Genomic DNA, 19,600 nt, shown 5'->3' on the forward strand with positions numbered 1-19,600 from the left:
GTCCCCTGCCCGGATCGGGACACCATGGCGCAATGTGTCCCTCCCTGTCACTTTATCCAAATCCTTGCCTAGCAATCCCTCGTGGCTGGACTCTTTCACCCAGCGCAGGGGAGAAGCCCTCCTCCCGGGAGCCCGTTTTGGGGCGGGCCTGGCTCAGTGGCTCCGCGAAGACGCAGGCGCGGCCGGAGGTCGCCGGGCTCGGGCGGGATCGCGCCGCCGCCGGGGAGGGGGCTGCGGGCGCGCGGCGGATGTCACGGCTTACCTCAGAGCCCGAATTAGAAGGCTGAAAAAATCACAGCAGGAAATAATGTGCTGCCTAAAATAGAAGCATCAACTGGGAGAGCGGCCGGGAGTAGGTGGCATCTGAGGCTCCCGCCGCGTCCTCCCCAGCGGCTGCTTGACGCGGCGTCGAAGGCGTGTGGGTGGCGCCCGGCCTGAGGGGCCGAGAGGCGGGGGCGGCGCGGGGCGGGAGGAGGCAGCAGGCAGGGCAACGCCCCTCCGCCCCCACCCCCGCTCCCCCATTCCTCTTTTCTCCCCCTCCCCGACACCCCCTACCTTCCTCTCCCCCTACCCGCTCCCCCCACAACTGGGCTGGTCCTCCATCCATTCCTCCCCCCACGCCCCATCACCTCCCCTTCCCTCCCCCATCCACTCCTCCCCACATCCCTTCACCTCTCCGTCCCTCCTGGTGCCCCAATCCCCGCAAACCTGGGCTGATCCTGCGCCTTCCACGCTTCCCTGCTCCCTCCCTCCCTGTCCCCTTCCCCTCCTCCCCCCCCCCCCCCCCCCTCCTTCCTCCCCTTCCCCACAGGCCACCTCTCCTTTACCCCTCCTCGTGGCCCCCGTCTCCTCCTCCCATCCCCCACCCCAGCTTTAGTCTCCCATCTCCCCAACACCCTCTTGCCCCTGCCTCCTCACAGCCCCCTACTTACCCTACTGGTCCCTCCTGGGGCTCCTTCGATCCCTAGGGCCTCTCTGTCTGTCTCTGTTTTCTCCCATTCCAGCCCCTGATGACCAGGCCCCGCGCCTCTGCTGGGGTCGGCCCTACACAGTAAGCTGCCTGGGAGCCCTCATTGCCTTCCTGGGCAACCCAGCTATAGGCCCCCCAGCAGCTGCAGTCCGGGAGGTCAGCGTTGCCCTGGCTGACGTCAGGGGCCCCTCCTCACCGCCCACCTCTGCACCTTCCCCATCCGTTTGCCTGGTGTCCGGGGAAGGCCCCGCAGGATGGCATTCCTTTCCCAGGGTCTCCCTCAGGAAAGATGAGAGGAAGCAAAAGCTCGGTCTGCAAACAGGGCTGGTCCTGCCGACGGCCACATCCGCAGGGATGACCCTCAGAGGTGCTCCCCAACTGGCTGGGAGGTTCCTCCAGCTGGGCGCTCTGCTACACAGCTGGGTCAAGGGCAAACAGCCATGTACAAAATGGCAAGAGGCGGCCCTTCCAGAGCATGTGTATGTGCATATTCACTCCTTCAAACCTCACAACTCCATCAGCGAGGCACTTTTATTATCCCCATGTTACAGATGACAAAACTGAGACAAAAGATGAATCAGCTTGGCAGTGTTCACAGAGCCAGCCTGTGGAAAAGCCAGAATCCAGAGTCCAGACCCAGGCCCTGTCTGCGGCGTCCCGGCTCTTACTGACACCTAAACAGCCATGGCCTCTTATTAGCTTAGGGCTCTTCCTTCTAAAAAGTGAGTTTTGCCTTTGTTTTTGTTTTTGTTTTTTTTTTTCCTGAAAATAAGCATGAACATTACAGGTGCTTCAAGATTTTCAGTTTTTAAAAGATCTGATATTCTTATTTTTACTTCTCTGGGTGTTTTCCCCACCAGCTGTTGCTCTCCTGAAAACAGTCTCGCTCATTTTTCCAGTTCCCAGTGCGGTGCATCCTCACTGCTGTCTGGAAGGGAACGAGCATTCGTGCGTGCTCCTGGGCCTTGCCCACACACATATGTGCTGCGCTCCTTCCCTCCTGCCTCCTGCCTCCTGCCTCTGTGTTGCCCTGGGGCTGACAGCTTCTGGTTTGCCAAACAGAATCGTAAGGAGAGGTGTGTGGCTGATGTGGCATCCGGCAGGCTTGGTTCCCTGGAGACTACTTGTTACTGGGATAAGCAGTAAGAAGCAGTGGCTGAGATTGTGAGTAGGGGAGTAGAGGCCTCCACAGACTAGAAGAAATGTCAGAATAAAATAATAGTGTAGCTAGTGTTCATGAATACTTACTAAATGCAAGGCTTTGTGCTAAGTATTTTCCAGGAATTATTTCATTTAAGTGACATAATAACCCTATGACACTGATATCATCAGCATTTGAAAACTCAAGGTCATGTAAGATTTAGAGTGGAGATTCTGATGCACTTAACCAGCATGCTCACTGCACATGAAAACAGAAATGGTTTCCGTGTTTGTCTCCAAAATGGAAATACCTTTGTCATTTGGCAAACTGTAAAAATAATATGTGTTCATTGTGAAAGATGAAAACAACACAGAAGTGTATGCAGTAAAATATAGACATTTTTCTCCCGTAAGCCCCCTCATAGACTTTAATACATGTATACTTTTTTTTTTTTTTTGAGACAGAGTCTAGCTCTTGTTGCCCAGGCTGGAGTGCAGTGTTGCGATCTCGGCTCACCACAAACGCCACGTCCCGGGTTAAAGTGATTCTCCTGCCTCAGCCTCCTGAGTAGTTGAGATTACAGGCGCCAACCAACACATCCAGCTAATTTTTTGTATTTTTAGTAGAGACGGGGTTTCACTGTGTTGGTCAGGCTAGTTATGAACTCCTGACCTCAGTTGATCCACTCACCTCAGCCTCTCAAAGTGCTGAGATTACAGGTGTGAGCCACCGCGCCTGGCCACATATACATTTTAAGATACCTAATATTATACCATCATATTCTTCAGTGGTATCCTGACATAAGTGCCCTGACATCAGGGCACACCTGATGGTTATTTCCAGAATTCTTATGGAATTGGTGAGTCAGAAGGTATAAACATTTTGGTCACATGTTGAAATGGAGAAATTATTGTTTTATTTAAAGCCATAAACTGTTTCCCAGGCTGGAGTGCAGAGGCGCGATCTTGGCGCGCTGCAACCTCAGCCTCCCAGTTCAAGCAATTCTCTTGCCTGAGCCCCCTAAGTAGCTGGAATTACAGGCGCATGCCACCTCATTTTTGTATTTTTAGTAGAGACGGGTTTTCACCATGTTGGCTAGGCTGGTCTTGAACTCCTGATGTCAAGTGATCTGCCCCCTTTGGCCTCCCAGCTGGGATTACAGGTGTGAGCCACCATGCTCAGCCTAATTAGTACAGTCTTAAAGCAATTTTTTAACATGTACCAAAAGACTTTAAAATGTTCACACCTTTTACCTCATAGCAATTCCATTTATGGAAATCTCTGTATCCCAGAGAAACAAATAAATGAAAACAGCAATATCTAGCATTATGTTAGTCATATTTAGGGCATAACTTAAATGTCCTCCAATAAGGAAATGATAAGTAAGTCATGAAAAAATTAAGAACATCTCCTTGCTGAAATATTACATAGTCATTAAAATGATGGTTATGAAGAGTAAAAATGTGGTGGAAGTTCTTAGAACATAAAGTCAAATTTACTTATTTATTTATTTATTTATTTATTTATTTTGAAATGCAATTCTTTATTAGAACTCAAGTTTGTGTTTGCAACCATTCAACAGAAGGGGTAAAACAAAAACAATTCACATCATCATTCCCCCACCCCCAACCCCACATTCTGGGGCTTAAGTGTATTGGGCTTCCACTTAACCCCTGACTGGCTCTGGTTCCAGGGCCCGAAATGCCTTCATAACCTAGTAACTGGGTCCTGGGCATCCTCCTAAAACCACTGGGTCCATGCCTTGCTGGCAGCTTCGGGAGATCGCTGGGTCCCCAACTCACTGGCAGCCTTGAGGGACTGCTGGGTCCCGGCCTCCCACACCTCCACCAGAGAACCCTGTGTCCCGACCTCCAGGACCTCCACCGAACGCTGGGTCCCGGCCTCCCGAACCTCTACCGAACGCTGGGTCCTGGCTTCCCGGACTTCTATTGAAGACCGCTGGGTTTCGGCCTTCTGAGTGGCTACATCCTGGGCAAGGGTCTTTTCTGAGCCTTTCGCCTGGAGCTGGTGGTGATAGCCAGCCAAGTTCACGATCATCTTGATGGTGTCCTCCTGGTAAGAAGGCCTCCCAAATATCAAGATCTCAGCCTCGCCGCTGGGGTCCAAGTGATTCACATGAATCAGGATTTGGGACAGACCCTGGACTTGCAGGATGCACTCTCCGCCCCTGCCGAAGATCTTTTCCACCAGCCAAACCTCCAGGTGAACTACCTTCGGATTCTTCAGAAACTCAGAGTGGAACCAGCAGAACTGCTTGGGGAGCTGACCGAGCACCTGGAGTGACATTGCTTTTGGCAAATTTAAAAAGTAACATACAAATGGCATATATTGTATGATTACAACTGTGTGAACAGAAATTGTAAAGAAATAGTAGCAAAATGATATCAATAGTTATGTTAGTGTATTGAGATTAATGTGGTTTTTCTTTTCTTTCTTTCTTTTTTTTTTTTCTGAGGCAGAGTCTTGCACTGTCCCTCAGGCTGGAGTGCATTGGTGCAATATCGGCTGACTGCAGCCTCTGCCTCGGGGCTCAGGAGATTCAACTGCCTCAGTCTCCTAAGTAGCTGGGATTACAGGTGTGTGCCACCATGCCCAGCTAATTTTTGTATTTTTAGTAGAAACGGTGTTTCACCATGTTGGCCAGTCTGGCCTCGAACTCCTGACCTCAGGTGATCCGTCTGCCTTAGCCTCCCAAAGTGCTGGAATTACAGGCGTGAGCCACGGCGCCCAGCTGGTTTTTCTTTTTTGTTTTCTAATGTGGTTTATTTTTGTAGTAAAAATTATATTTACTTAAGGACTGGAAAATAGATGGAAATTATCAGAAGACTTCCTTTTTCCTCTCTGGATTTGAGTTTCTACTCCTACGAAATGAAGCAAGCAGTGAGCCTGGAATTAGATGACTTCTAAGTTATCCCAGTTTTAGTATTGCATATTTTCTTATATAATCAGGTGGCTCTGCTGCTGATTCAAAGCCAAAATTCAGTCTTCATATTGAAAATAGTTCAGACCAGAACATGTTCTGTGACCATTAGCCTAGGCTATTCCTGCATATGTCAAAATATCCACATTAATTGGAAGAGAAAGGAAACGATGCTGTTTGGGTCTGTGTAGACGCACCTTTAGGCTTGGTGTTCCCACTGGAAAGTAGAGGGGACCAGGCTTGGGAGTCCTGGGACCAGATGTTTAGAGCAGTGGCTTCTTGACTCATCCGTCTTTGAGGGTCTATGTTCCTCATTCCCCCGTCTATCAGTCCAGATACTGATGCTGTGTGAGGTGTTCCCACGGCCATGCCTTGCTCCCTGTGCAGTGACAAGGCATGGTTGGAGACTGTGTTTCCTCTGCTGGGTGGAGAGCTCTTTGAAGGCAAGGACTGGGTTTTTATCCAGTACCTGAACAGTGAATGAATAAATGTGGGCGTGAAGAAAGCCTATTACATGGGAGCCTCAGTGGGATTTCACTGAACCTGTGAAGTAAGTGAGGCTAGCAGTCAGAAGCATATTGTGAGGTCATAGGTTTGTAGGGGTGTTTGTGTATGTGCGCGTGTGTGCACGTGCATGTTGTGTGCATGTGTGTGTAGGGAAGGGGCAAGACTGGAAGAATGCCGCTGTGCTGGCACAGCCTTCGTCAGAGCTCTGAAAGGGGCTGAGTGGGCTCTGACTCAGCTCCATGACTCATTCACTGTATTGCTGTCTCCATCCTCTGGGCACATCCTCTGGACCATTTCAGCTCAGTCTCAAGTGGAGGAGTTGAGATTTGGGCCAGCACCTCCGGATGACTCACCTGGCTGAGCTGGAAGGAAGGGGCCTAAGCCCCACCATCCTGCACCGCCTTGTCACCACCCCTGTCTCTCTAGGGGTTTTCATGCAGACACAGACCTCACAAATAGGTTATGGCTGCTCCAGTAATTATGCCCCCTCCCCACCCAAAGCATTACCCACCCATCACACTTCCCAGCTCAAATGCCACAGCTTCCCCAGGCCCCTCACATGCTTGTTCCCCTGTGCTTCTTGTGGGCCTCTGAGGTCAGCTGATAAGGAAGCTTATAAGGCTCTCCCAGACCATTGGTCACTTTATTCTTCTTCACCTCTTACAAACTTTTTTCAGTTTACGAAATAGTTTTACATCCCCTTTCTCATTTGATTCTCTCTCAGACCCTAAGAAGCCTTGTAGGAAGGCAAAGATCCCCACTCTTCAGGGATGGATGTGGGAGCTCTGCTAATCCTTTCACTAGTAAAGGGATCAGTGAAGGGCATTGAGAGACCAAGGAATGCCGGGCAGGGCGGGCTGGGCAGGAGACCGTGGGACAGTGGGCTGGAGGCATTTGGTGGGACAGTGGGCTGGAGGCATTTGGTGGGACAGTGGGCTGGAGGCATTTGGTGGGACGGTGGGCTGGAGAAGAGGCACAGTGTTGGCAGTTGGTGACATGACAAGAAATATGGCTGTATGAGAGCAGAAGACACGCAAGATGTTTTGACTTTATCACAAGACCAAGCGGAAGCCATGGAAGGGTCTCATGCAGAGGAGGGCCATGGTCAGACTTAGAAACTCACCCCTGGGTGTGATGTGGGCAGGGAATTTGGGCAGGGCAAGCTGGGGGCCGTCTCCATTATTCAGATAAGAGCTGGCAGAGTCTGCCTGTGGGCAGTGGTAGGGGGGCGGGACAGGGACAGAAAGGCTCCTGGGATGGTGTCTAGTAGGCACATGAAAATAGGGGTCCAAGTCTGTTTCCCCTGAAGAAGTGGTGTATATTTATTCTACTGTAAAGGGGGCCGGAGTGCTAAGTGGGTTGCCATCCACTTATAGATGTGACTGGAGCCAGGCAGTGGGTGAGATGACTCAGGGAAATGGGAGGGTCAGTAGGGATGCCAACCCTTAAGAGCTGAGGAAAGGCAAGTGCAGGCCCTACCACGATGCCCCTGGCAGGGGAAGGGCACTTGTAATGTGAAAGTGCTTGGCAGCCATGACCTCCTTTGATGTGGACAAGGCCCTGTGAAGGTGACAGGTGGCTCTTACCTCAAAGAGACTCAAGGGTGAAATCTAAGGGGACCGCTAGTTCTTCCCTCTGCTGCGTTACCTTTCCTCATTCCATTGGTGCTGGGCTGCTGGGGTCACTACCTGGCAGGCAGCAGGAAGCGTCCTCCTGGGAGAATGCCTGGAACCTCCAGTGGGGTGTGGCTGCGGGCGCCCCACCCCCCAGCCCTTTTAACCCTGGAGGGTCTGGAGGGTTTCCAGGTAAAATAGGGGATGCCCAGTTAAATTTGAATTTCAGATAAATTACAAATAATGTTTGGTATCAGTATATCTCAAATATTCCATGGGACATACTTACATTTTTAAACTTACATTTTTAAAATACTGATGCTTATCTGAAATTCATATCTAAGTGGGGTGTCTGTCTTGTATTTTTATTTGCTAAATTTGGCAACGCACAAGGGGTGTCTCACTACTCCTGCACACCAGGGCCTTGGGGATTTTCCTTTGCTTGACACCATGGTGAGAAGCAGCTTGTGCACCCCACACTTGCTCTGGTCCTTGTGTGGGGCTCAGGGTTAAGTGGTGAGACAAGCTCTGTCCCTGATGACCTTTCAGCCTCTGTCTCAGCCTAGCAGGCGTCTAACCCAAGTGTCTATGGCCTTCCACGTGCCGGTGGCTCCCCATCTAGATAGATGAATAGCTGCTGCTTCTGATTATGTGACCTAAGAAAGAAGGGGACCAGGGCTCCCCTTCTCTAGTCAGCAGCATCTGCCAGGGTGTCACATCCAGGCCCTTTTGATAGCCCAGGAGCCTGCAGCCCACAGTCAGCCAGAGCTTGCACAGAGCAGCCTGGGCTAAGGGCTATGGAGGAAAAGGCACCTGCTCTGCCTTGGGTGTAGACAATGAAGGTGTGGATATTTGTTGTTAGTTCAGTGGCCTAAAGTTAGGAAACAGCAGCCCCACAGCTTTGCAGAGCCTGACAGAGGCAAGGAAGGGTCCCATTTTTGCCCTCATTTGTAGTTTTTCTTGTTGTTGCTGTTGTTTTGAGAAGGAGTCCCACTCACTCTGTCGCCCAGGCTGGAGTGCAATGGTGTGATCTCGGCTCACTGCAACCTCCACCTCCTGGATTCAAGCAATTCTCCTGCCTCAGCCTCCCAAATAGCTGGGATTGCAGATGTGCACCACTATGCCCAGCTAATTTTTTGTATTTTTAGTAGAGATAGGGTTTCACCATGATGGACAGGCTGGTCTTGAACTCCTGGCCTCAAGTGATCTACCTCCCCTTGGTCTCTCAAAGTGTTGGGATTGCAGGCATGAGCCACTGCAACCATCTAATTTTTTGTATTTATTTATTTATTATTATTATTATTTTGGAGATGGAGTCTCTGTTGTCCAGATCGGAGTGCAGTGGCGCAATCTTGGCTCACTTCAACCTCTGCCTCCCAGGTTCAAGCAATTTTGCATCAACCTCCCAAGTAGCTGGGATTACAGGTGCCTGCCACCACGCCTGGCTGATTTTTGTATTTTGGTAGAGACAGGATTTCACTATGTTGACCAGGCTGGTCTTGAACTCCTGGCTTCAAGTGATCTGCCCACCTTGACCTCCCAAAATGCTGGGATTACAGGTGTGAGCCACTGCGCACGGCCATCTGCCCTCATTTATCCTCACCATATCATCGTCAGGTGATCAGGAATGGCGTTTTTAGCTGTTTCCTACCCGCTTTATGATGAGTGAACTGAGGCTGAGAGAGTTGAAGCTTTGCTCGTAGTCACCTATGCTAACCCATGTGAGTGTTGAGACTTCAACCTTAGCTCAGAGAAAAGTGATAAAGGGTGCCGAACTCCAAGGAGCCCGGGAGTTGTGATCCGGATGAAGTTCGTCCACTCCCACAGTAGGGTGCGGGTATGAAACCTTGCCTGAAGAACCGGGATGAAAAGTCCACAGCCCTGCCCAGGCCACAGGCAAAAGGCAAGTGCTAGCAGCTCTCACTGCGGAGCTCGGAGAGCTCCCCAGAGGGAGCCAAGGCTTTAGTGCTGGGCATGGAGTGGGTCAGCCACAGAGAAGTCTCTGTGAATATTAAGCCAGACTTTGAAGAAAGGATGTGACACAGAGGTGGTGTGGCAGAAATTGCAGATGTAAAGAGTTCTTTGTGTTTATTCCACAAATATTTTCTGAGCATCCACTGTGTGCCAGACACTGTTCTAGATACCGGGGATACAGCAGTGAATAAAGCAAATATGCACATACAGGTGTCTGGTAGACAACTTGCTTTTGACCCCAGCCAATGTAATGCAAAATTCAGCCCCTTTAGCAGCTTCTAGAAAGCAATTCTTTCCCACCAAACATGGTGGGGCAGAGGCTTCATTTTACTGAGGATTTACTGGGTCATGATGAGAGGCTGCAGTTGCTACTCTTGCGTCTCCCCCTCTGAGAATGTCAGGGTACATGACCCTTCTCCCAGCTCTCCTGGCCATGCACTCGTGCTGGGGGCTCACTGGCCCTCCCTCCACCTCCTGCACCTAGGCTTCCAGCCTGGCTAGTCTTTCTCCAGCAGTTTTCTCAGACATATAGTCTTGGGAGGGGAGGATTTGGCCCATTCCTGTCTCACTGTTTGGCCATGAAGGACACAGCCTCTTTCCCCAGGGTCCCCCCTGTCTGAAATGGAGATGTTGTTTCTACCCCATTCCTACTTCTCAGAATCATTCCAGGGAGAAATGAGCTCATATCTGAGAAGGGTTACACTTAGGACTCTCTAGCACCTTGGGTCGTGGCCACTGGAGACATCATTTGACAGCGTCTTGCTGTGAACCAGGCCCCAGTGTCCTACAAATGGGGGACCTGGTGTCATTATGGGCATAAGTATTGAGCTGCTCTCCTTTTATTCTGGATTGGGTATAATTTAGCTCCCTATTCTCACTCTTTTATTAGTAAAATAAAACAATAAACACATACTACCATCAAAAGAACACTGACAGCCTGTGTTTATGTGTTTATGTTTTGTCTGTGTCTAAGAAGCTGAAACTGCCATGTAGATTTTTAACAAAATGAGTTTTCACTCAGTGTTGGGGGGCGGGGTATGATAATCAAAAACAAAAGGGAGGGCAGATTCTTACACTGTGTCTTTTAGTTTTTGCTCTCTTCCTCTTTCTTTTCTTTCTTTCTTCCTTTTCCTTCTTTTTTTCTTTCTTCCTTTCTTCCCTCCCTTTCTCTCTCTCTCTCTCACTCTCTCTCTCTCCCTTTCTCTTTTTTTTCTGTTAAAACAGAGACATTGACCTAAGTCCTAGTCACAGAAACTAAGAGTGCCTGTGTTCACTCTGGAAAGATTCCACAGGGGATCAGGCATATGTCCCTCCTGCCTCCTGTTCCCGGGGCTTTGTTTCCTGCTCTCCTCTGCCCTCTCTGAAAAGGACCCGACAGGTGATCTGAACCCCCTCAATATGGTGCCTGGGGAGAGGAACGTGGGCATGAGGAAAGTAAGGAACGAGGAGGGGAGGAGAAATGGAACAACGAGAAAATAATCAGTGTAAACTTTGTGTTCTCAGGGTCAAGGATGAGACACAATGGTCATTTATACATTTTAATTGTGAGTTCAGTCTTCTGGCTGAAAGTAACAGAAGCAAAATTCTAATTAGCTTGAGCTCCAAAGGTGAAGGTGTTGCCTTACATAAACTACTGTGGACACAGCAGGGATACAACACCTGGGTTCAAGGAGTGGACATCCTTGGGACTTACCCTCCCCTCTGGATGTCGGTTTATCCACCACCTCTCAAGGCTGTGAGGCTCTGTGTGCCCATCCTCACAGCCCAATGGCCAGAGAGGAAAGCATTCCTCCTCGCCAGCTCCAGCTAGAGGACAGCAAGCAGCAGCATACCAGTGTGCAGTCATTGCAGTTCAAAAATGTTAAACTTTCTTCTTCTCCTGTACTGAGGAAGGAATGGAAAATGGAGACCCTAATGCTCTGATACACTATTCAAGGGAACATAAATGGTCCCAGTCCCTCTGGAGGGAAATTTGTCAGTATCTCATGATCTGAAATATGGTTATCATGGATCTCCTGATGCCATATCTCAAAATCCAGATCAGTAACTCGCATATGCGCACAGGAAACACAGGCCAGGATGTTATCTGAATTATTTGTAGTGAAAAATTAAGAATAACCTAAATGCCCATCTTTAAACCATGGTGTATTTTATACACTGAAAACATGGAAACTATTAAAAAGAATGAAGTATGTACTGACATAAACCCCTAAGACATCTTGGTAGATGAAAAATGTAATTTGTAATACATAGATACAATATGATCTCACTCAAGCATAAACCAAAACAAAACCTTGAAATAATAATACATATTTCTCTGTATACGCTTATAACATATTTCTAAATGTATGAAAATGCATAGAGAAAGGTCTAGAGTCACTAAATCACCTTGGTTATCTCTGGTGAAGCTAAGATTAAGCATTGAGACTGCAGGAGACTGTCAGGTTTGAACTTTTTCAATGATAACATATTCATGTATAATTTATGCATTTAAAATTAATTTAAAACATTTTTAAAGGAAAAAGCTATGGAAGCATTCTGACTTGTTCAACCCAGATCATGTGACTCTTCCTAGACCAATCACTGTGGCCAAGGGGCTCTAGCCTTCAGTGACTGGCCCAACCTGGGTTCCATGCTCATTCCTGTGAACACTGGAGCAATACACAATAATTGGCAGCTCCTTCCGTAATGACAGCTGGATTGGTGAAGGAGCAGTTCCCCCAGAGAAGGGAGGTGCCATTCTGAGCAGACAAAACAGTAAGTTTCCTCGATGGTGAAAGCGTTTGGGCCCTCTCATCTTCATGGGTTTAAGCATGTGTCATCCAAGGCTGAAATACTTCATTCAATACAGTTCTATTACAATATATAGAATAAAAATTTGTTCTGTGCCAGGTGCAATGGCTCATGCCTGTAGTCCCAGCATTTTGGGAGGCTGAGGTGGGCGGGTCACTTAAGGCCAGGAGTTTGAGACCAGCCTCGCCAACATGGTGAACCCTGTCTCTACTAAAAAATACAAATTCCATAGCCTGTCTCTACTAATCCTGTCTCTGCTAAAAAATACAAAAAAATTATCTGGGTTTGGTGGTGCATAGCTGTAATCCCAGCTACTCGGGTGGCTGAGGCACGAAAATCACTTGAACCTGGGAGGCTGAGTTTGCAGTGAGCTGAGATTGCATCACTGCACTCCAGCCTGGGTGACAGAGTGAGACTCTTATCTCAAAGAAGAATAAAAAAAAAGAATGTTTTCTGCTAATTGCTATATCCCTAGAACCCAAGAAAGTTCTGGGTGTATAGTAGACACTCATTGTAATAGATACTGGTCAAATGGCAACAGCACTACTATAGCCTATGATTCTTTTTTTTTTTTTTTTTGAGATGGAGTCTCACTGTCACCCAGGCTGGAGTGCAATGGCACAATCTCAGTTCACTGCCACCTCTGCCTCCTGAGTTCAAGCAATTCTCCTGCCTCGGCCTCCCAAGTAGCTGGGATTATAGGCATGCACCACCATACCCTGCTAATTTTTGTAGTTTTAGTAGAGACAGGGTTTTGCCATGTTGGCCAGGCTGGTCTCGAACTCCCGACCTCAAGGTGATCCACCTGCCTCAGCCTCCCGAAGTGCTAGGACTACAGGTGTGAGCTACCATGCCTGGTTGCCTGTGATTACTTTAATAATATTCTGGAAAAAAGAGAACTACAACTCCTCCCTCCCCCAATGCTCTGAGCAGGGGAAGAGGGGAGAAAGGAAGAGGAAGTCAGATTGACAGCTCGGTATTGCTCCCAAGGCCAATGTTCAAGTCAGGTCAGGGAGTGGCCATGACTCATGCCTGGGACAGCTTGACAATGATCTGGCCGTGGCATGGGGTTGGGCAGGAGGAGTTGGCCCAGTCACTCGTGATTAAGTGGCGCTTCCTTCTGTGGTGTTATAGCCTCACAGGTGACTGCGGGGGATGGGGCCACGATGGAAGAGAAGGTGGTAAAAGGGTGGGTGGCCTAAGGTGGGTGACCCTTGCGTGGGTCTCCTAACTCACCTGAATTTTTTTCTCATCTGCAAAGTGAGGATGATATTATTATTATTATTTGGAGACAGAGTCTTGCTCTGTTGCCCGAGCTGGAGTGCAGTGGCATGATCACAGCTCACTGCAGCCTCTGCCTCCTCGGTTTGAGCGATTCTCCTGCCTCAGCCTCCAGAGTAGCTGGGATTAGAGGCATGCGCCACCATGCCCAGCTAATTTTTGTATTTTTAGTAGAGATGGGGTTTCACCATATTGTCCAGGCTGATCTCAAACTCCTGACCTCAGGTGATCCACCCACAGCCTCCCAAAGTGGAGGATGATAGTATTTTTTAAAAACCTATCCCCTACCCAGTGGTGACCATGACTCTCTACTATCTATTATGTTGTTGATGTGGAAGCATCAATCCCAGAGAGACCTGACTTTTCTAAGGGAGCACACTGTAGAGAAGGAAGAGCAAAATCCCAAGTCCTGCGCATTGGCAGGTCCCATAGCAGGGAAAGAAGGGCTTGGCAAGAGCACAGTAAAGGAAGAAGGGGTGACCCGAGGGGAAGGACACTGGGGAGCTTGAGGCCAGGAAGGCCAAGCATGCAGAGGGTTCCAGGAAGTGGGCACTGGCACTGTTAACACTGGAGCTGTTGGATGGAGGCCTCTGGGGCTCTGGAAAGAGAATGGTCCCAGAAAACAGATGAGGCTGGAAGCCAGACTGAAAAGTGCAAAGGGGGAAACAGCTTCCAGTTCTCCCTTGAGAAATGAGAGGACGCATTTCCCCCATGCTTGACTTCCGCGGCTGTATCTAGCCTGCTGAGGTGAGCCCTGGGGAAATGAACTGGGAATCCCTACCATCTCTCATCTGCCTCTCCTGTGCTGGCCTCTGCCTGGGGGGAAAGCTGGTCTGCCCCAATTCTCCAGGCAGAGCGGGCTCAGCCATGAGCCCCAGGCCTGGCCCCAGACCTTGCCACCCCTCTCCAAGGGAATAGATTCTGCTGGGTCCTGCACCAACTCCCTCCCCCTACTCCTTCCAATGGGCTGAGGTCCTACCTCCAAGGGCCTGCCTAGCTGAAACCAGTTTTCCCAAGCCTGGCCTTCCCAGGGAACTGCATGAGCTTCTTTTAGCAGGTCTGTACCTGCCTGGGGGCCTCTGGATCTTGGACCATGCCGTCGTCCTCCCTGGGGGTCTCCCCTGCCATACGGAAGCCATCAGCCCCTGTGCCTCCTCTGTTACTGAGTTCTCAAAATCCCTCTCATCTGAGCACATTTCCTTTATAACAAAAGGGGAGAAACAGAATGGTCTGAAGACTGAGCAAACATCAAAACATTATGTTTGTGTATATGTATTTCTACATGTTTTATATTTTGGGGTTGAGACTACTACAGATCTACAATTGTACATGCGTGTGTGTGTGTGTGTGTGTGTGTGCACGTGCATGTGTGTCCTAATCATCAACTCACAAGCATTTTCAAAGATCATAAAAAATTTGTGAAGGCATTTTAAGGACAAGAGAGACCAGCGTAGAAACCAGTGCATGTTTGTAGGCCAGCAAGAAGGTATGAGTGGACAGGGAGAGCTCACGATACTGGAGGGTGACAGAGTTCAGCCCAAAGTCCAGGTGGGGCCAGTGCTTAAACGAAGGGTATAGGGGATAGTTAGGGCTGGAGGTGTCCTTGGCAGGCAGACCAGTTCCAGTGACCCCTGGAGACCAGGCTACATTCTTCAAGTGCGATGGATTTTCTGATTGGAGAAAGTTGAGAATTTTAATTACTGCAACCAAACTGATTTAGTTGCTGAACCTGGGGCTGAGTTTGGCTTGGCTGGGTCTTCCATAAGGAACAAAGGGGTACAAGAGGTGTGCATGGCTGGTAGTGACGAGAAACCCAAGCCAGACAGCCCCTGCGCTGAGCAGACCCAGGATACATTCTCAGACACCTCTCCTGTTCTCCCCAACCCTGACCCCTTGCTAGCCCTTTCACTGGCCCACTTCACTCCCACAGCTGAGACCCTGCACCAATATTCATCTCCACCCTTTGCTGTGCTCATTACCCAGCATTTGATGAGTGTCATTCATTCATTCATTCAACAAACACTGAGCCTCTACAGTGTGGCAGATACTATAACTTGCTGGTGTTAAAGGCATATCCTTGGCCTTGAGAAACTTCCATCTGCCCAGCACCCAGCTCAAGGGGCCCAAGAGGCCACCTAAGCTTCTGTCTGGGTAATAGATCCCTCTGTGAACTAATGACAGCTTTGCATACCTCTGCAGAAAAATATACACATGCACATTGTATATTTGCAACACTGGAGGGGTGGCAGCAATCCCCTGAAGCCCATTCATGATTTAGGGATCTATGTACCCCAAATTACAAACACTTGATTTCATTTAACTCTCTCCTATTACAGATAAAGAAACGCAGGCCTAGAGGGAAAGGACTTGTCCAAGGTCATGCTGCTGGTGAGGGGCTGAGCTAGCCCTAGAAGTCAGAACCCCTGGCTCCCCAGACCCTGCTCCACCAGGCCTCCCTGCACCCTTGTCATCTGCGAAAACCTGGCTGGGGGGAGCTTGTGTGCCCGGGGCCAGTTTTCTTTTCAGCTGCCAAGCCTAGTCCCTTCTCTACCACCCCTCTGGCTTCTTGGGGACAGGGGCAGGAGCTTCTTGAACACTTGTTCTGACCCTGAGCATCCCCACCAGTTACCCCCAGACATCAAGGGAAATGTTCTAAAGGAAACAGGATGTGTTTTCCTGCAAAATCATTTGTCTCATAAGATGATTTGCATACTGGTGGGGACACAAATGTCACTCCCTGCCCACTTCCTCCCTAGAGAAAAGGATTTCCATCACAGCTCTCTCCTTAAGAGAGAAGGCAGCTGTATGGGCCTGTTCCAGCCCTGGGGATGCCTTCCTGACAGTGGGGAGGAGGGACGGGATGTTAGCTAGGAGCCCCCACAAGTGGTCGGTAAGGAGGCTCCTTTCTTGATCCCTTCCCAAGTCTCAGGGTTTGGCTGGAAGCTCCCCAGCTCCAGCTCTGACAAACAACCCGCTCCTGCAAACCAGGGTGCTAGGCAGCCCACCTTGCTCTTAAACTTCCTTGGGGTTAAATTACAGAAGATTGAACTCTAGAAGAGAGAGTTGAGGTGATGGTAGATGACAAATAACAACAAATACTCAGTGCTTACTGTGTGCCAAACATTTGCTTATAGCATGTCACATGAACTGTAAATTCATTTAATATTTACAGCAACCCAGAGAGATTGGTTCTATTATTTTTTCCATTGTTGGCAGGAGGAATCAAGGTTCAGAATGGTTAAGTAACTCGCCCAAGGTCACACAGCTTGTAGTTGCACAGACAGGGTTTGAACTCAGCCGACCTGGCTCTGAAGTCTGAGAATCTAAATACCATGTAATGAGAGGAAGCATTGGAAGGCTGGCGATCTGTTCTAACTCTTGAAGACTGTGCAGTGCCCAGAAACATTGGCATGGCATTTAAGGCCCCTTAGGAAGCTGGTCCCAGCCACGCTGCTGTTCCATCCTGCCTCCTGCTATGATCCACTTACTGAAACAGACCAAACATGCCGCAGCTGGCCTGCACACTGTTTCCTCTGCCCAGGTAGGACTTCCCCATTTCTCTGTCTGAAACGTCCTTTACCCACTGAGAACCTCTGAAAAGCCATTTCAACATCTCAAGGTTGAGCTGAGCAAATCCTTCTTTGTATCAAGGTGATTTCTATCGAATTGTCCCCTGTAATTATTGGCTGATAAGTCTTTCTTACTTCTAGATTTCACTCACTCCCAAGACCTAGGTGTCTCTCCTGTTCATGTCAGAACCCTTAGCACTAAGCTGAACACCTGACGTGGTAAATAGCAAATGTCTGTTATATACAGTGAACAAAGCAAGTTATAAAATAATATGTACAATATGCTAAACATTGTAGATACATCACAGCCCAGAAGAATATGTTCCAAAGTATCAACAGCAATTCTCACAGAATTTCGGGGTACAGTGATTTTTATTTTTATTTCCTTGTTTGTATATCTGTATTTTCCAAAATTTCCGTAATTAACACGTATTACTTTTGTAGGGCAGGGCCCAGTGCCTCATGCCGGTAATCCCTGTACTTTGGGAGGGTGAGGAAGGCAGATCGTGCGGTCAGGAGGTCGAGACCATCCTGGCCAACATGCTGAAACCCTGTCTCTACTAAAAATATAAAAATTAGCTGGGCGTGGTGGCATGTTCCTGTAATCCCAGCTACTCGGGAGAATCCCTTGAACCCAGGAGCCACCTGGCCAGGTGCGGTAGCTCATACCTAATTCCAGCACTTTGGGAGGTTGAGGCAGGCGGATGACAAAGTCAGTAGTTCAAGACCAGCCTGGCCAAGATGGTGAAACCCCATCTCTACTAAAAATTAAAAAATTAGATGGACATGGTGGCATGCACCTGTAATTCCAGCTATTTGGGAGTCTGAGGCAGGAGAATTGCTTGAGCCCAGGGAGGGGTGCGCAGAGGTTGCAGTGAGCCGAGATCACACCACTACACTCCAGCCTGGTGACAGAGCAAGACTCCATCTCAAAAAAAAAAAAGGATTATTTTTGTAATAAGAAACGAAATGACAAATTATTTTAAAATTATTTGGTTTTTCTTTTGAAACAGGGTCTCTGTCACCCAGGCTGTAGTGTAGTCATCTGATCATAGCTCACTCACTGTAGCCTCAAATCCCTGGGCTCAAGAGATCCTCCTGCGTAGCTGGGGCTAAAGGCACATGTCACCATGCCCGGCTAATTTTTCAATTTTTTTTGTAGAGACGGGGGATCTCATTTTGTTGCCCAGGCTGGTCTTGAATTTCTGGCCTCCAGTGATCCTCCTGCTTCAGCCTCCCAAAGCACTGGGATTACAGGAATGAGCCACTGCTCCCAGCCTTAAAATTATTTCAAATGAACAATAACAGCTAATATTTATTGAGCACTTACCACATGAAAAAATTTACCAGCTTCATGTGTACCATCTCTAATCCTCTGTAAGTTCTCTGCTGTAGGTACTATTGGTGTCATTACCATTTTACAGGCAAGGAAACTGAGGCCCACGGCAGTTAGGTTACTCACTCAAGGTAACGCAATTTATTTTTTAAAATTTTATTTATTTATTTTTTGAGATGCAGTCTCACTCTGTCGCCCAGGCTGGAGTCCACTGGTGCGATCTCAGCTCACTGCAACCTCTGTGCTCCCTCCCCAGGTTCAAGCAATTCTCCTGCCTCAGTCTCCCAAGTATCTGTGATTACAGGTGCCTGCCACCGTGCCCATCTAATTTTTGTATTTTTAGTAGAGACAGGGTTTCACCACCTTGGCCAGTCTGGTCTTGAACTACTGACCTCACGATCTACCTGCCTTGACCTCCCAAAGTGCTGGGATTACAGGCATGAGCCACTTCGCCAGTCTAGGTAATACAATTTAGGAAACAGTGGAGTTGAGCTTGGAGCCCAGATTGTCACACTCCTGAACCTGTACTGCAACCTCTCCTTGACCAGCCTCTAGATGGAAGGTGGGTAGATTGGCAAATTTCTCTCTTTTAAAAAAATCAACTTTTAGGTCAGGCGCGGTGGCTCATGACTCTAATTCCAGCACTTTGGGAGGCTGAGGCAGGTGGATCACTTGAGGTCAGGAGTTCAGGACCATCCTGGCCAACATGGGGAAACCCCATCTCAACTAAAAATATGAAAATTAGGCAGGTGTCATGGTGCATGCCTGTAATCCCAGCTATTCAGGAGGCTGAGGCAGGAGAATCACTCGAACCCAGGAGGCGAAGGTGGCAATGAGCTGCGATGTTGCCACTGCACTCCGGCCTGGGCAACAGAGTGAGATTCCGTCTAAAAAAAAAAAATCAACTTTAAAAATTTTGAGGTAATTTCGATCTCAGTGTATTAGTCCATTCTCATGCTTCTAATGAAGACATACCTGAGACTAAGTTACTTATAAAGGAAAGAGGTTTAATTGACTCACAGTTCAGCGTGGCTGGGGAGGTCTCAGGAAACATAATCATGGCAGAATGGGAAGCAAACACGTCCTTCTTCACATGGTGGTAGCAAGGAGAAGTGCCAAGCAAAAGGGGGAAAAGCCCCTATGAAATTATCAGATCTCGTGAGAACTCACTCGTTATCATGAGAACAGCATGACGGTAACCACCCCATGATTAAATTACCTCCCACTGGGTCCCTCCCATTATATGCAGGGATTATGGGAACCACAATTCAAGATGAGATTTGGGTGGGGACAAACCATAACACTCAGGACAGATACAAGAATAGTACAATTAATTTCTGAATATCCATCCCCCAGTTTCAATAGTCATTAACGTTTTGCCACATTTGCTTTATCAATCACTTTCTCTTTTTTTCTGTCTACGTAAATACTTATTATCATTATAACAGTTTTCTTGAGATACAAGTCACATACCG

General features: G+C 48.5%; 1 protein-coding gene and 1 long non-coding RNA gene across 2 annotated transcripts; one reads left to right on the forward strand and one right to left on the reverse strand.

Moving 5' to 3' along the window:
- Positions 1-224: 224 nt before the first annotated feature.
- LOC108315976 lies at positions 225-2,243 on the forward strand. The gene is made up of 4 exons (XR_001830136.2): positions 225-418; positions 1,005-1,126; positions 1,522-1,692; positions 1,870-2,243. It is a non-coding gene; the product is annotated as an uncharacterized LOC108315976 (long non-coding RNA).
- A 1,405-nt stretch (positions 2,244-3,648) lies between these two features.
- On the reverse strand, positions 3,649-4,422 carry LOC108315951 (KHDC3-like protein). The gene has a single exon (XM_037744606.1). The coding sequence runs from the start codon at positions 4,416-4,418 to the stop codon at positions 3,852-3,854; it is 567 nt and encodes a 188-aa protein (XP_037600534.1). The 5' UTR covers positions 4,419-4,422; the 3' UTR covers positions 3,649-3,851.
- Positions 4,423-19,600: the final 15,178 nt, after the last annotated feature.

The sequence above is a fragment of the Cebus imitator genome, unplaced genomic scaffold (genome assembly GCF_001604975.1).
Source record: "Cebus imitator isolate Cc_AM_T3 unplaced genomic scaffold, Cebus_imitator-1.0 Scaffold180, whole genome shotgun sequence".
Classification (NCBI taxonomy): domain Eukaryota; kingdom Metazoa; phylum Chordata; class Mammalia; order Primates; family Cebidae; genus Cebus; species Cebus imitator.